The sequence below is a fragment of the Chiloscyllium punctatum genome, chromosome 33, assembly GCF_047496795.1.
Source record: "Chiloscyllium punctatum isolate Juve2018m chromosome 33, sChiPun1.3, whole genome shotgun sequence".
NCBI classification, from domain to species: domain Eukaryota; kingdom Metazoa; phylum Chordata; class Chondrichthyes; order Orectolobiformes; family Hemiscylliidae; genus Chiloscyllium; species Chiloscyllium punctatum.
Genome location: NC_092771.1, coordinates 16,809,211 through 16,825,315, shown reverse-complemented (window position 1 = coordinate 16,825,315; position 16,105 = coordinate 16,809,211). Strand labels below are relative to the sequence as shown.

General features: G+C 41.4%; 1 protein-coding gene across 1 annotated transcript in view; it reads right to left on the bottom strand.

Annotated features, from left to right (window-relative positions):
- Positions 1-14,351, bottom strand: part of scamp5a (secretory carrier membrane protein 5a) — a 54,907-nt gene extending 40,556 nt beyond the window's left edge. Inside the window, exons 1-3 of the mRNA XM_072553064.1 lie at positions 14,228-14,351; positions 9,300-9,379; positions 1,996-2,058 (exon numbers count right to left, since the gene is read on the bottom strand). Of these exons, the coding sequence (XP_072409165.1) occupies positions 1,996-2,002 (7 nt within the window). The 5' untranslated portion in view covers positions 2,003-2,058; positions 9,300-9,379; positions 14,228-14,351. The remainder of the gene's footprint in view (positions 1-1,995; positions 2,059-9,299; positions 9,380-14,227) is intronic.
- Positions 14,352-16,105: the final 1,754 nt, after the last annotated feature.

Sequence of the window (16,105 nt, the reverse complement as noted above, 5' to 3'; positions counted from 1 at the left end):
TCTGTTTTCTGAATCTTTTGCCAAAGGTGTGTTTATGGGATGTTACTATAGTGGAACAGTTACTATTTAGTAGCTAAGTAATCCTTTACTCTGTTAAGTTTGCCAATAGAATTACAGCTAAGCCAACTCTTTTTTTGCTTTCTTTTGCTGTATTTTAAACTGCAGTGTACGAATAGCGTTTTGCTCTTCAAATCTGGTAATTTGACCAATCGAACTGCATCTGGAACGCACCACCTTACACTTATTACTAAATTAAGAAAAAAAATTCTAGACTATGTTGTTAATATGAGGTCTAGTCTGATCCATAACACTTACCCTTCTGCCACATTTTATATTTTCCTCTTTCTCCAAGTATCCTCGTTCAGCTTTCTATACTTTCCATCACTTTGCTCAGTTCCTTTCTTTAATTTCTATTCTTCAGACACACTCCACTTATCTGCCCTAAAACTGAAGACATTTTCTCATCTGCCAGATGCACACATAGGGAGACAACTGCTCAGCTCTCCAACTAAAATAAAAAAAAAAGAGGGGTCGTCTACCAGAGGGGCACTATTGGACATGCATGTCTGTGTCCATCATGGCCACAGGTGGATTTCAAGCTAGCAGATGCTCCCAAAGCATTTCAAACTCATCCATTTAACAGGGCATTGACAGCCAGTAAAAATCTGCACAGAAAGGTTTGCCACTTCTATCCCTACCATCTTTCACTTGCACCTCAAAAGTCAAATGTGGGGTACAGTCAATAATCCCACATGTCCACAGATTCACAGGTTGTGCCTAGAAGGTCCCGAAATAGGAGCAAGAAATGGAGAGATGTTGGAGAAATGCTGTGATTTTCCTGTTTGCTGTGCTATCTTTTTGGCACTGCATATTTTGGAATATTTATAATAGATGCTTCTCAATTTCTTTTTACTTGAATGGGGGTGGAATCATTTGGTATTTTGTGTAAAGGGGAAAAATAATTAGGAAAACAAGTTTCGAGTTCTATAATTGGTGAACAGCAATAAGTAGTAAACCCCCTCTGATTTTGTCTTGGGCAAGGATTACTTAGACATTCGCCTCACTGCCAAACCACAGCAGAAGGCTTGTCAAATAGCTTTCAGCAAGTTATTCCAATTATGCAATAGCATTTAATTGACCTTTATACTGCAATTCATTGTAAATGTTGCATTGCTCGTAGATAAATATTCAACTTATAATATGGAGCAAAAATACAGAATATCATTTAGCATTAATTTGCAAAAACATCCCTTCAAGCAATACAAGCACCTTGCATTAAGGGTTCTAGTACTCAAATTTTCAAAATCAACAGAGCACAGCAGGTAATTGTTTGTGGCTTACACAAAATAATTGTTTTCCAATCTCTGGCAAGAAACATTATGAATGAGGGAAGCATCCTTCTCCATTCAACTTTCCAAGACCTTCAAGTCTCCTCACTACTGCAGTCAGTTTGATCAACCGAACAGATGAGATCCAAATATTTGGTGTGCTTATAGCTGAAAACACTGAGCACTTTTACTATGAGGAACAGGTTTCAATGATTCAATTTCACTGAAGGAATGTGCAGAACCCAGGACGTGGCTTTGAATCCTTTAAAGTGCTCATTATTCTCCTTTTACCTTTAGTCATTCACAAGACAGGAAGAGCACTGTGTTGTCACTCTAAATCAGATTCTGCCTGATCAGTCTTCAGCATGCCGATTGGTCGGGCAGGGCTAAATGCAGGAGCAGAAGACAGGGAGATGGATCAGGGTATTCAGAGGTTTCAGGAGGGCGAGATTGTTGACACAAAAAACACTGACATTCTGACAGAATTAGCTCCTCAGAGGCAAGTGAAAGAAAATGGGTTAAAAAAATTTAAACATCATAGGAATTATCATCGAAATCACAGATAGCGGAAAGGAGACCTGCTGATGGTTTGGAGATATGGCCCTTTGTTCCCAGGGAATACTGAGCAGAAATTCAGCTGTACAAACTAAATGCCATCCAGCCTTACCAGTCATATTTAAGATGGTGTTTGCTCAGTTTCTGACGTCTCAAACGTGCAATACGATCTAACCTGAAAAATAAGACAATAGACTTTTAAAACATAGGCTAATGCGGAAAAAAAAATGGATGGATGGACGGACAGACAGACAGACGGACGAATGAACGAAGATGCTATTTGCTTGCTATATCGTAATGAAGAGAGTTACCGGTATGAATGAATGAAATGTAGTAGAGTCAACTTATACATGAAATATGGAAAAAACAAGACTTTTTTGCCAAAATAAAGGGTTGTCTTATACATAGCATCGACCTATACATGATTATATACAGTAGTTCAGATTAGATTGCTCTTTTCAGACCCTGAAACTCCCTCCTTACAATGCTCATTTACACACTCTGCAGTGATTCAACTCACCGTCTCCTCAAGAGCAATTTGAGATGAACAACAAGTGCTGGCCTATCCAGCTACACCCACATTCTTTCAAAGAATTTTAAAAATCTCAAATAAAATTGAGTACATGGTCTCTTCTACTGGAGGGTGACAATCAAATTAAAGCATATCTCAATGATCAATGGCAAGTCAGCACAACAAAAGCACCTATTCCTCTGTCACACACCCACCCACACATACAAATGCATGAAAGAACTAAATATTCTAATGGAGAATTCTTGCTGCACATTAATCAACATCTTCCATGTGCCAAGATGTAGCCTCTGCTTTCTTTCTGGAAAGTGGTCTGAACATTTTTTTTTGCTGGAATGCTATCTGCAAACCTTCAAACTGAAATTCTCGTCATTCTTCTACCATCCCTTGTTTCCTTGGAAAACAAAGATAGTACAACTGCACAAACTCCAGTTGGCTCATGACATGCCCAAATGCCACCACTGTTGGGCCAAGTAGCCAGTTTTGAGCTTATGTCAAACACGATGCTTTTTGGGTTGAAGAGTATGGTGCTGGAAAGGCACAGCTGGTCAGGCAGCAGAGGAGCAGGAGAATCAACATTTCGAGCAGAAGTTCTTCAGAGGAACAGCTTATACCTGAAATGTCGATTCTCCTGCTCCTCAGATACTGCCCGACCAGCTGTGCTTTTTGACTCTGATCTTCAGCATCTGCAGTCTTTACTTTCTCCCACAATGCTTTTTGGTCCAACCTGTTGGCAGTTACCTTTCATCTAAGCCTATAATCCTAACACATTTACTTGACCTATGTGCTTTATTCCTTCATCTCTCTACGACAGCCTAATACCCCCCAAAACCATCTCTTTCCTTTCAGTTCATCATTGGCTACCTCGGTCTTTTTCCCTCCCTATTGCCTCTACCCAGCTCAGATGTGTTACATTGCTGGTTTTCTCCACTTGACTTACAAAGAATTGCTCACAAACATTCCAATTATAAAATGCTAGTTTTAACCCCTATAGGTCACGCTCACTTGGAAGACTTTCTGACATTAACCACTGAGCTGAACTGGCATACTGAACGTATCACGATTATCCAGTTTAGAGGATAATATCGATTGAATCAACGCAAACTACATTATCACCAGTCTACAATGAGGGCCTAAGTTTAATTTTTCATAACACATCGTCAAGCTAGTCAAACAATTTTAAAAAAACACACGTAATCTTCTTCTTGGTTATACAAATATAAGGCCAAGGTAGGGACTCCCTGGACTATTCCCTTAGATGCTCATTTCCAACCCACAAAGTCAAAATTAAGTTGCATTTGCTTACAATAAATCTTCATTTCATCTAAGTTAAAAATAGTTCCAAGATGAAATGAAAATATGCAAGGACAAACAGAGTCAATTTCCTTTCTCTGCCCCAACCTTTTCACTTAAGACTTCAGCAACTAAACACTAAATACTTCCCACAAGCTCTTCTGCCTAATATTTACAACTTCTAATATATCAGCTAGTGGTTCGGTTTTAATTAAAAAAGTATAAGCTAATTCAATTGTCCTGTTTTGTATCTGGGTTCTAATGGATGTGAAAAAGATGGTCAATTCACCACAGGTAATTTATAACTAATTAATGTTGGCCACAAAATAAAAAAGAAAATCAATTTGAATCAATGAAAGTAAAGGCTGTGAACTGAACAGTAGGCTAGATTGCAAGTTGTTTATATTTATTACAAAAGAACCTTAAGTCCTTCATGAAAGAAACAAAGACAGCAGCAAAAGGAAAACGCACATTATGCTAGATGAAAATTAGTTCAGTGTCGGGGTGCAAAAAAGAAAGTAGGAGAAGCTTGAGGGCAAAGACAACTTTAGAAAGGGTAAACATGTGGACAGAAAACCTGTTCAGGCTCACAAATAGTGACACATTGTCATACTTTGGGAAAAGCCCAGGTGATCATGTTGGAATAGGACTCAATTACCAGTAAGTCTGTGCCTCAAGAAGTGACCTTCAAAATGAAAGCTGGTGCATAGAACGTGCACAAAAGAAGCCATACAGCTTCTTCAGTCTGATCCACGTTTCAATACAATCACGGCTGACTTTCTACCTCAACTCCTTGTTCCCAGCTACTCCCCATAAACCTCAGTTTCCTGACAGATCAAAGATCCATCCATCAACATGTTAGTCAGCAATGGATGACCCACTCCTTTCTGGGTTTGGGAATTCTGAAGGTTTAGATTAGATTAGATTAGATTACTTACAGCGTGGAAACAGGCCCTTCGACCCAACAAGTCATGCCGTCACTCCGAAGCGCACCCACCCACACCCATTCCCCTATATTCACCCTGCACCTAACACTATGGGCAATTTAGCATCGCCAATTCACCTAACCTGCACATTTTTGTATTGTGGGAGGAAACCGGAGCACGTCTCAGTGAGGAAATTTATCACCTCAGTCCTAAGTGATTGATTCCTTATCCTGAGACTATGCCCACTTCCCTACAGGCAGTCCAAACAGTTACAGCACAAAAACCCAAAATATAAATATTAAAACTAAACTGCAGTAAAATGGTTGACTCTTAGCTGCCCTTTGGAATGGCCTAGGGAGCTACTCAGTCCAAGGACAATTAGGACACTAGCTCTGCCAGTGATGCACACATCCCACAAAAGAATAAAATAACTGCAATGAGGCAACCAAACAAGTTATTTCAAAAATATTTGAGCTAAATGTAACAGTTCACAATTTTACTGCAAGCTTATGGAGGTGTTTATTTGCATCTGAAATTGCACCAAGCACTGTTCAACTCTGTGGAAATGGAGTCGTTGACTTTTCCTCCGCTAAATTATTCATTTTACAAATACAGATTCATAAAATGTTTTCCAATTTAAATAAAGACTGAAAATCTTAGCCAATAAACAAAGTGCAGCTTCTGCCAAAGTGACATTATCAATCCACTGCAAAGGTAGACAGATTTTACTGAATTCTATACACAATGGATTATTAACAACTGTCTATGCAGAAAGTTCCAACACCACCTTTCTTTTGCATTTTGCAATTCTCACCATACGATTTGCATTCAACAGCTTTAAAGCTGTTTTTTTTAAATTGCAAAAGGCAAAGGGAACCTTTGAGGTGTTTTTAGCTATACACCCACCTTGGAAACATTACCTTTTATTGTGCAGGCGTATCAGTTATCGTTAGTGATTATGCTGAAATGAATACGTACAAAACAATGCTCTAAATGCTTCTTCAAGCAACCTACTTTATTTTTAAAAAACACCTTCAGTTAATCAGCTGACTGCAAAATTCACCAAATACTTTGTCGATTCAGTTGCTGAGGTGTATTTTTAATCTAAGAGATCAAAATATATGACACCACAGCCACGCAAGTTCTTTTCTATGTCGTTTGTGCAATTTTAGAAAAGTCCAATATCAAAGATAAGTGCCTCTACATCTCAGAATTAAACACAGCAATAACGGCTTAATCCCAGACTTCAAGATTCAGAGTTTGAGGATTGGAGAAGTGGTAAGACACCCAAGTGTCTAAAAGTCACCAAAATATCAGAATATGATTTAGTGGACTTTCTGACATACCTCCCATTGCTGAGTGATTTGCTTGCTGGATAACTAGCACTGAATTTTCTTTTCCAGAAATTTCATACATAAAAAATTGAAAAGGGTGAGGTGATCCAAAAATCAAGAACTCTAATGCAGTGACGTGACTTAAGGTCAGGTTTGAGGTGATGTTACTTAAGAATTCAAAATTAGGCATAATAAAGGACATGGGGTAAAAACAATGACTGCAGATGCTGGAAAGCAAATACTGAATTAGTGGTGCTGGAAGAGCACAGCAGTTCAGGCAGCATCCAACGAGCAGCAAAATCGACGTTTTGGACAAAAGCCCTTCATCAGGAATAATAAAGGACATCACAAGTAGCATCTTTATGTGAGGAATAAGTTTTTTTAAAAAATCATTCATGAAGCATGGGCATTGCAGGCTTACCCATCCTTAGCTGCCCTTGAGATGGTGGTGGTAAGCTACTTTCTTGAACCTCTGCAGTCCATTTAGAGTCAGAGATGTACAGCATGGAAATAGACCCAATCTAGTCCCATCTGCCAGAGAATGTTTCAGGACTTTCACCCAGCAACAGTGAAGGAACACAAACATTTAAGTCAGGACGGTGAGTGCCTAGGACAGCAGCTGATGTACCTTTTATATTCTCCCAAATCATAGTGTCATGAGTTTAGAGGCACTGTTTATAAAAGTTCAGGGTTGAGTAAATCGAACAGGCAGATTTGTCTGTGACAGTCTCAAGTTTCTTGAGTCAGGCAAATAGGGAGTATTTTGTTGCATTGCTGACTTTGTGTCTTTTATATGGTGCACAGGCTTTGGAGAGTCTGGTGGTGAGTTACTCACTGCAGGAGTTCTCATCTGTGACCTGCTCTTGAACCAACATTATTTATAAGGCTGGTCAAGTTCAGTTCTGGACAGTGGTAACACCCAGGATATTCAGTGATGGTAATACCATTTGTGCTGATACTATGGCTCTAAGGTGCACTTTGTCTTGGTTTTTTCAAATGAAAAAAAGAGGTGGAGTTAGAGGTGGAAAATGATCTGTTTAAAGCCAATAAAGTAAACAGTTTGTGAAAGCTTGGGATTTTCCTTTAAGTTTCCTAATAGAATTAAGTTATTCCAATTCTTCCTTGTTTTGTTTGTATTTTTGCTATAGGGTAAGAACAGGTGTTTTAAAAAGGAAAGCTAGATTGCAAAAACAAAACAAACAGAAGGCCATGTTAAGAAAATTAATCTTGCCTGCAGCATGGATACGTGCACTGGCCTGTTGGATCCAATGACCTATAAAACCCATGTAAGTTGCACAACTGATCACAGGGAAAGAAATGTTGAATGGATAGATGTTGTTTCACATTATTGCCAGCTGCAAATGAAGGATATTGCTACAAGTACAAAATTCAAATGAGAGAGAGTCATAAGCAATAAAACATACTTGGAACCTAACAACTTGAATCAACCTTAAGTAACTATGCAAAACAGACAGCAATTACTGAAGTTCAGCTGTGATGCTCATCAGATGTTTCCAGACACATCTCAAGGCAAAGCAATATAATACTAACTCAAGGAAAAGAACAAGCAATATCAATCCTGACCATATCTCCACATCTTACAGAACTGAAACTCACTAGTTTCTTCAGCACTTGTGTGGTAGCCATGGCTCTGGTGGTAGCACTTTCACATTAGTCAGAAGGTTGTGGATTCAAGTTATACTCCAGGACTTCAGTATAAAAACCATGACCAGAACAGCAGCACGATACTGAGCAATAGGTGATTTTACCTTTTGAGGAGATGAGACATTCAAAATCCCATCCGGATGTAAGCTCCAAGAACGCCATTGGCACTACTTTCAAAAGCAAAGCAGCATGATGCTCTGCGCCATATAACGATTCCCCCATATTCCTCAAACAGCAGCTCAAAAACAAACCCTGATCATTGTGTTGCTGCTTGCTCTTCACAAACTGGCTGCGGTGTTTCCAACACTTCATAGTGATTGGTTTTCAAAAGTACTACATCAGCTTTAAAGCACTTTGAGATACCCGGTGGCTGTGAACAGCACCGTGTGAACGCAAGTCATTCTCTCAGACAAATGATCTCACATGACAGGGAGAGATAGCTTTCCATCAAAAATAAACAGTACTGCAGAACTCAGTAGGTCTGGCAGCATCGGAGGAACGAGAGCGAGAGTTCAATTCCGTCTAACCAGTCCATGAAGAACATGATTCTAAACTAAACCAGTCCCACCTGCCTGCTCCTGGCCCATATCCCTCCAAATGTTAAATTTATTAAAAGAACTAACTCCAGCAAATGTTAGATTTACATAGCATGTGAATATAAATGTTCAAGGACATAAGAAATACCAGCTGTAGGAAGTCATTTAGTCCTTCCATTCAACAACTTTTGCTGATCTTTAACCTCAACTCCATTTTCCTGTATTGTACTATACTGCTTACTTCCCTTATGTGATGAAAGTTGCGCAAAATATTATGATTTTTGGAACTTGCTTTAGAAAGAGAGGTATATAGATAGATAAGTGCTGTGTAGGAAAAAAGTCAAAGTCATTCTGGAACTAATACTTAAATACATCAATTCCAAGACAACAAGTAACTGCCATGAAGGGCTTGGGACAATCAGTTTTACCAGAACCAGCACGGAGGACAATTAAAAATTATACTCCTTTTCTCAAATTTATTTGAACTCCAAAACAGCTAGTGTTGTGAACAAATTAAAAATATCTTTAAGATAGCTGAGACTACATACTTGGGAATAAACTATGCTAGTAGCTGGAGAGTCAGATACTTACAGATTACAGATGGCTAACAACAGGATGTGGTCAGTGCGTCTGTAATTAGACCCTGCCACATTGGATATAATTATAGGGCAGGTAGTCGGGTTTGAGAGCGCTCTTGGGAGTCTGCAACGAAGACAGACTCCGATCACCTTGAAAACAAAAAAAGTTATTCGAATGCTCGTCAGTTAATAAAATATTAATAATAAATCTATTTGAAAACTGCAGCAAGTCTAAATTAAAAAACTTGTTGTTGAACAAATGACATGTCAGAGTCAAACAGAACTTTATCTTGTAAGCTAAATAGCTCTCTGTTGCAACATTAACCAACAAATAGCATCCACTTACATAGATGGAGTCAATGCTGTAGTACTCTGGTGAAAAAGATCAAAATTGACTATCATGTGCATATGATCCACCTGACAGTGTTGGGACTAATTTAACTCTGTCATATCCATCAGTTCATTTCTAAATTGCCCAAAGGATCCAAATTCACAGATAACAGGATTAAAGTGGTTTGAGAAATCAAACCAGAACTCTCACAAATAGGTCCTTACCTCTGTCACAAGTTATATTAAGATGCCACCAGTGCTGTTTCGTTCCCCTCTTTTCTTATCAGCCTCCAACTTCTTTGGTCCTGCAATTTTTAAAAGCACAAAAGAAAAGGTTTTAAATTCTAGCCCAGCGTGGATGCTGTGTGTACATAATTAATGGTTTTCAAAACTAAGTGCTACAATTTTCATAATAATAATTAGAGCCAACACCAGCTCCGCCACAGAAAGCTAGCCAATCCACAAGGATACACTAAAGACCTCAATTGTGCAGTAAGCCAAAATATTAACAGTACAAGAAATGGTTTCTTTGAACAAAAAACAGGTGTTTGCTTCCATTGTACTAAAATGACTGCAGTGAGCAGAATCACTCCCTGCTGGTGACATTGCCATGACAAAATGAAAAGCAAAATTCACTTCAACACAATAGCAGTCGAACCAAATTTATGTACAATAAACAAAACCATTGCTAAGTGCAACACTTTCTCCGATCTCTCACTTAACAAAAACTCAATTGTTAAAAATAGTATTATTAGATTCATTGCGAGCAACACCATGGGTTAGCTAATCAAGAAAACAGAGCATCCATTATAAGTAACAAATACTAGATCAACAAAATGTTACACTGGGTTAGAATTGCAATGTCAGCCATTTATAGATATGGCTATTTTAGTATTAACAGGTAGTCAAAGTATGAATTGCAGTAACAAACAAGTTATCCTTCCCTTCCTTGAATCAAACATGATCGGATCTTGCTTTACAAATTTATGAATTGCGAGCAGCAGTAAGCCACTTGTCCTTCAATATTGTTAATAAAGTCATGGCTGATCACATTTTAGGATCACATTAACTCCCCAGTTGGTCTTATGATGGTGGTGAGCTGCATTCTTAGGTACATCCACAGTACTGTTGGGGAAGTAGCTCCAGGATTTTCAAACAGTGACAACAAAGGAACAACAAAACTGATCCAAATCAGGATGGTGCATAGCTTGGAGGAGAACTTGCAGCAGGCGGTGTTCCCAAAAATCTATCACCCTCATCCTTCCAGACAAATACCACAGATTTGGAGAGTGCTGTCAAGCGAGAGGCCACAGTGCATGGATAGTGGAGGGACCTAACAGTTTAAGGTGTCAGATGAGATGCCAATTAAGTGGTTGCTTAGTCCTGGATTGCGTGACACTTATGTTGAATATTGTCACATCTGCATTCAACCTGGTAAGTTGAAAAGAGGCACTCACTTCCAATTAGATTTCAAAAGGAAGGTGAGGAATTTCAGGATGTGTGGTCTAGTTTTAGTGATAAAAACATGAACACATTTTCTTCCAGGTCATGGGCAACGTAGAAAACGGAGGAACAGGAATTGGCCATTTAGCTACCATTAGATCATGGCCAATCTAAGACTTAATTTCATTTACCTGTTTTAGAATCAAATAGCTAGAAAGAACAAAAAACAACCTAATTTTTAAACCTGGCTAATTAATTGTTCAGTACCTTTGCAGACAAACATGCAGAACTTATTTTTAAAAAGTGTTTCCTCATGTTCACTTCTGAAAGATCTAGATTTGCAAATTAAAACTATTCCTCATCCCCTAACCAAAGTAGTTTCTCCCAATTTATTCTGTCCAATTCTAGAGAACTTTAATCAAATCACTCTGATCTTCTAAACTCCAGGTATACTCCAGTTCTAGGCTAATCAGAGATTGTGTTGTACATAAAGAATGGAGAGAGTTTAGGGCTGTTGTAGTGTCTCTACCTCTGAGCAAGAAAGCTTGAAGTGCTATCTGCTCCAGACTTTGTCATAACATGTCTGAAATGACTGAATAAAATAATCCACATTCCTTTTTTGATTGCTTCTTTGTACCTCAACTTTTGCAATTTAGGTTGCATCTCAATTTATCTATAAACGCAGTCCCAAAGGCCAATATGTCCTCAGGTGTCAGTCAAAAATTGCACACAGTATTCTTTTGTAATCTAACTGGTGCTGCGTGTAGCTGAAACAATCACTCTAGCATTGAGTTGTTTTTATTCTATGAAAATAATTAAACATTACAGTAGGGCAGGCAGTCAGCCTGTTGCATTGACAGGCTTTCTGCAAAAGCAATTTCACTGAAACTACATAGACACCCTTTTCTCCCCAAATCTGCAAATCTTTCTTCAGATAATGACTCAATTACTTTCTGAATCAAGACCACACTCTCAGGTGATACATCCCAGATCTTAACCACACATTATGTAGAACGGTTTTACCTCATATCACCATTGCTTCTTTTGCAAATCACTAAAAATCAGTGTCCTCTGCTCCATGATCTGTCCACTGATACAAACAGTTTCTCCCTTGATTCTGAATACCTGTCAAACCTCCTCCCAACCTCTTCCTCTCCAAGGAGGACAACCTCAACTTCTCCCATCTGTCTCCAACTCAAGTTTTGTTTTAGTCCTAGACCAGACTATGAAATTGATGTTACAATCTGACTAGAAGGGAGCATTAACAGGATTCCAAGGTTTTGAACAAAAAAAACACTACACCATACAACATTAGAACAACGTATAACTTACATTCTAACCTCAAAATTAGCATATGGTAAATATGGTTAAGAAACCGTGATGGAACAACTGCAGCTCACACTAAAAAGATACGCAATGAAAACAAAGCCCAGGGATCAATCAGCAAATTCCCTCAAATATTAATGACATGGGTCACTGTATCTTATTAAAACTTCACAGGAGATTGTAATTTTTCACTTCAACCAAGTTGGCCTCTAAACTTATTGAGTCACAAACTGACTCAATGCTTACTAACATTCTGACTGATCACTCTTCCTTCCTGGGTCTATGTTCCCCCAGACTCCAAAAAATATACTCCAGCACTTAACTGGTACAACTCCAACTTTTCACTTACAGCAATCTTCACCAAGTTAGAGCTACTCCTGAGCATGTATCCTTCTGCTCCTGCACCTCCTTTTGAATTAACTTCATCCTCCTCATTGCTTGCTACCAAAATAAATCACTTCAAAACTTGTCTGCATTTATTTTCATCTGCTAACCCACTTGGCTTATATCATTTGCAATGTGCATTTATTTTAATCATCCGGTTCGGATATGGTACAGACACATACAGCTCTTTTACTTCACAGCAAGCTTAACATCAATTTTAAAAGTAGCATTTTTGAAGTTATTAAATTCAGTTTGTAAACTCATCTTGTCAAATCCTCACAAGCAAACAGATTATTACTTAAAAGGTGAACAACTGCAGAATCTTGACAGTCAGATGCTCTGGCACAAGTCACAGTATGGAGATACATGTATAATCTAGCAAGTTAATGGTTGTTGTACAAGGCACTGGTGAGACCAAGTCTTGAAAACGATGCTTTGGAGGGTGGTTGCCTAAGTACGCACGTGGGCTGTCAATAGCTAATGATATGAAGACAAACTGGATAGGGTGCAGTTGTTTCCACTGAAGTTTAGAAGAGGGGTTATGTGATCGAAGTGTAAATGATTCTGAATGATCTTCACAAAATGGCATAGAAAGGAGATTTCTTCTTGTGGGACTGTCCAGAATTGGGTGATTTTTTAAAACAAATGAAGGGGTCACCCTTTCAAAAGCATAGATGAGGAGAGGTTTTGTTTCAAATCTCACAACGTCGTGCACTTTTGGACCTCTGTCTTAGAAGGCAGTGAAGGTGTGGTCATTGAGTATTTTTATGACTATTGGATCAATTTTTGATAGGCAAGGAAATAAAGGTCTATCAGAGTAGATAAAAACATGAAACTCAAGCAAGAATAGCCATGATTGTAATTGTAGGGTAAAGCAGTCTTAAGGGGCCCAACAGATGACTTATGTTCCTATTTCATACATTCACAAACCAATTAACAAAAGTAAAACACAGATGCTGAAGATACTCATCAGGTCAGGCAGCCTCTGCAGACAGAAAACATTCACAAATTTCCAGTTAAACTATACCTCACTAGTTGACAAATGCAGCGCTGGAAAAGCAGTCAGGTAGCATCTGAGCAGGAGAATCGCGCTTTTAGCATAAGCTCTTCATCATTCCTGATGACTTAATTCTCCTGCTCCTTGGATGCTGCAGGACTGGCTGTGCTTTTCCAGCACCACACTTTTTGACTCTGATCTGCAGTCCTACTTTATCCTTGTTCCTCACTCTACCAAAGCAGCTTCACCAAAATGTTTCCAGCAATTTGATTTTTATTGAGACAAAAATCCCTCAAATAAATTAGATTGCAACAACTGGGGGGGAAGAGAAAAGAAAAGAGACAATAAGCTAGGAGCAAATTCCAAAGCACTGGTGCAAATTACATAATGCAACATGAAGGCAAAAAGGTTCATCAGTAACCAGCCACCATATTTGCATACACTCCCAAATAAATACAGGTATGCCCATACACAAGAACAGGAGTCAGCCATTCAGTCCCCCTGCATCTGTTCCACCATTTAAGGAAATCATGGGCGACCTGTGGGTTTAATTCCATTTGTCTGCCTTTGGCTAATATCCCCTAATACCAATTTTTTTTTTGTAAAATCAAGCTTAGGTAACATACACAACATGGCATGTAGATTTAATTCCAACAGCAGAGCCTGCATAATCACTTGGGGGAAGAAGAAAAAAAATGCATAAGGTGAAACACATCTAATTGCAAACGATGCACGAGATTTTCCCCGCTTAGAAATCGGCAGCGGGTTTTATTCCGAATAAACCTGCAGTGACAGTCACCTCAAAGGCGCGATGTCAATAATGATTTGCACTTTTATTAATGCAAGGTCGCCGCCGCCGTGCAATACATCTGGCCTGAGCTGGATGGTGCATTTGGCCTCTGTGTCAATGCCTGCCCTCTGCACCCGTACTGCACAGACCCAGCTCCCCCCCCGCTGCAATGCCAGGCCTAGCCTGACCTGACCGAGCCTGTCCTGCCCTTACCGTTCCAGTGGCTGACACTGCCAAGGGGTGGGGACAGCCCGCGGGTGGAACCGGAGGTTCAGTTTGCTGGTTTCATTCTAGTCTCTATATTCACCCTCTCTCACACACCCCCCGGGGTGTCCAGGCTAACCGTCGCTGCGGCTTCCCTTTTTAATCTCTCTCGGAGATGCTTCCTTCGCCTTCACTTCACGGGAGCCGCCTCTCGCGAGCAGGCGTTCTGAACCCGCCCCTTCGCCGCCTGCCATTCAAAACGGTCTCCCGTGGCAGCACACCCGGCCGCCCCGCTCCCGTTGGTCGCCGCCCCTGCCATTCAAACCGGTCTCCCGTGGCAGCACACCCAGCCGCCCCGCTCCAGTTGGTCGCCGCCCCTGCCAATCAAGGCGGTCCCGCCTCACGGCCACGCGCGCAGTCCAGTGGCTGCCGCCCCTGCCACTCAAAGCGGTCTCCCCCGTGGTAACGCCCCGCTCCCGCCTCACCGCCATGCGCGCAGTCCAGTGGCTGCCGCCCCTGTCACTCAAACCGGCCACCCAGCGGCGGCGCCCTGCCCCCTCGCCGCCAGCCGCTCGCTCCAGTTGGCCGCTGCCCTTGTCGCTCCAGGCAGTCTCCCGTGGTAACACCCCATCGTACCTCCGTCATAGCCTTGCGACCAGACCAGTGGCTGCCGTCCCTGTCACTCAAACCGGTCGACCGTGGTAACGCTTCGGCCAACCCCCACCCCCTCACCGCCTGCCGCGCAGTCCAATGGCAGCTGTCCCCTGTCACTCAAACTGGTCGCCCGGCCGCTCCTGTCAGTCAAACCGTTATGTCTTGGCAACGCCCGCTCCCTCCCACCCGGCGTAAGCTCCTGCCGATGATGCCGCTGTCACTCAAATCGGTATCCCGTGGCAATGCCCCGCCCCTCCCCGCCCAGGGCTCGCTCCACCCCTTGCAGCTCCTGTCACTCAAACCGGTATTCCGTGCCAACACCCCACCCCCTCACACCAGTGGTTGTTGCCCCTGTCATTCAAACCGGTCTCGCGCGGCAGTGCCCGACCCCGCTCCACCAGCCGATCTCTCTAGTGGCTGCCGCCGCTGTCACTCAAATCAATCCCACGCGGCAATTCGCCGCCCCCTCGACCAGTAGCTCAGCCTAGTGGCTGCTTAGACCGTCATTCAGATAGCTCTCCCGTGGCAACACTCCGTGCCACTGGCGCAACGCCCCGCCCCTCACCAACAGGGGGTCGCCCCAGTGGCTGCTGCCCCTGTCACTCCAAACGGTCTCCAATAGCAACGCCCCGCCTACTGTCAATCAGGGATGCTCAATGGGCCAAGTCTCTGCCAAAGCCTCCCATTGAAAGGGACCCCTGGATTGTCCTCAAATGTGGTCCAGAGAGGGCAAAGCAACAGGAGGACAATGCCAACCTCATAATTAACAATAATTCTCCACCTGCCCTCCCTCAGGGGTGGCGATGGTATGATGGAAACGTCAAGGGCTCTCATGCCGCAGAGGTAGACTCCCTGCCTCTGAGGCAGGAGGTCTGGGTTCACGTCTAACCTGTTCCAGAGGTGCGTAATAATATCTCTGAACAGGGTGATAAAAATAGCTGGAGCTGTTTCTTAATGGCTCATGTGGCACGGCAGTAGTGTCCACATCTCTGAGCCAGGAGGTCCAGGTTCAAGTCCCACCTGCTCCAGAAAGTTTTAATAACGTCCCTGACTAGGGAAATAACCATGATGCTAATGTCAGAATTAAGTAATCCAAGGTCCCAAGCTAATGCCCGAATTCAAATCCTACTTTGTAACTCAGAGATATTAGATATTATCTAATGGTCCTATTCAGGGTCATTAGTACACACCTCTGGAGCAATTAAAGTTCTATTAATAACATAAGGAGTTGAA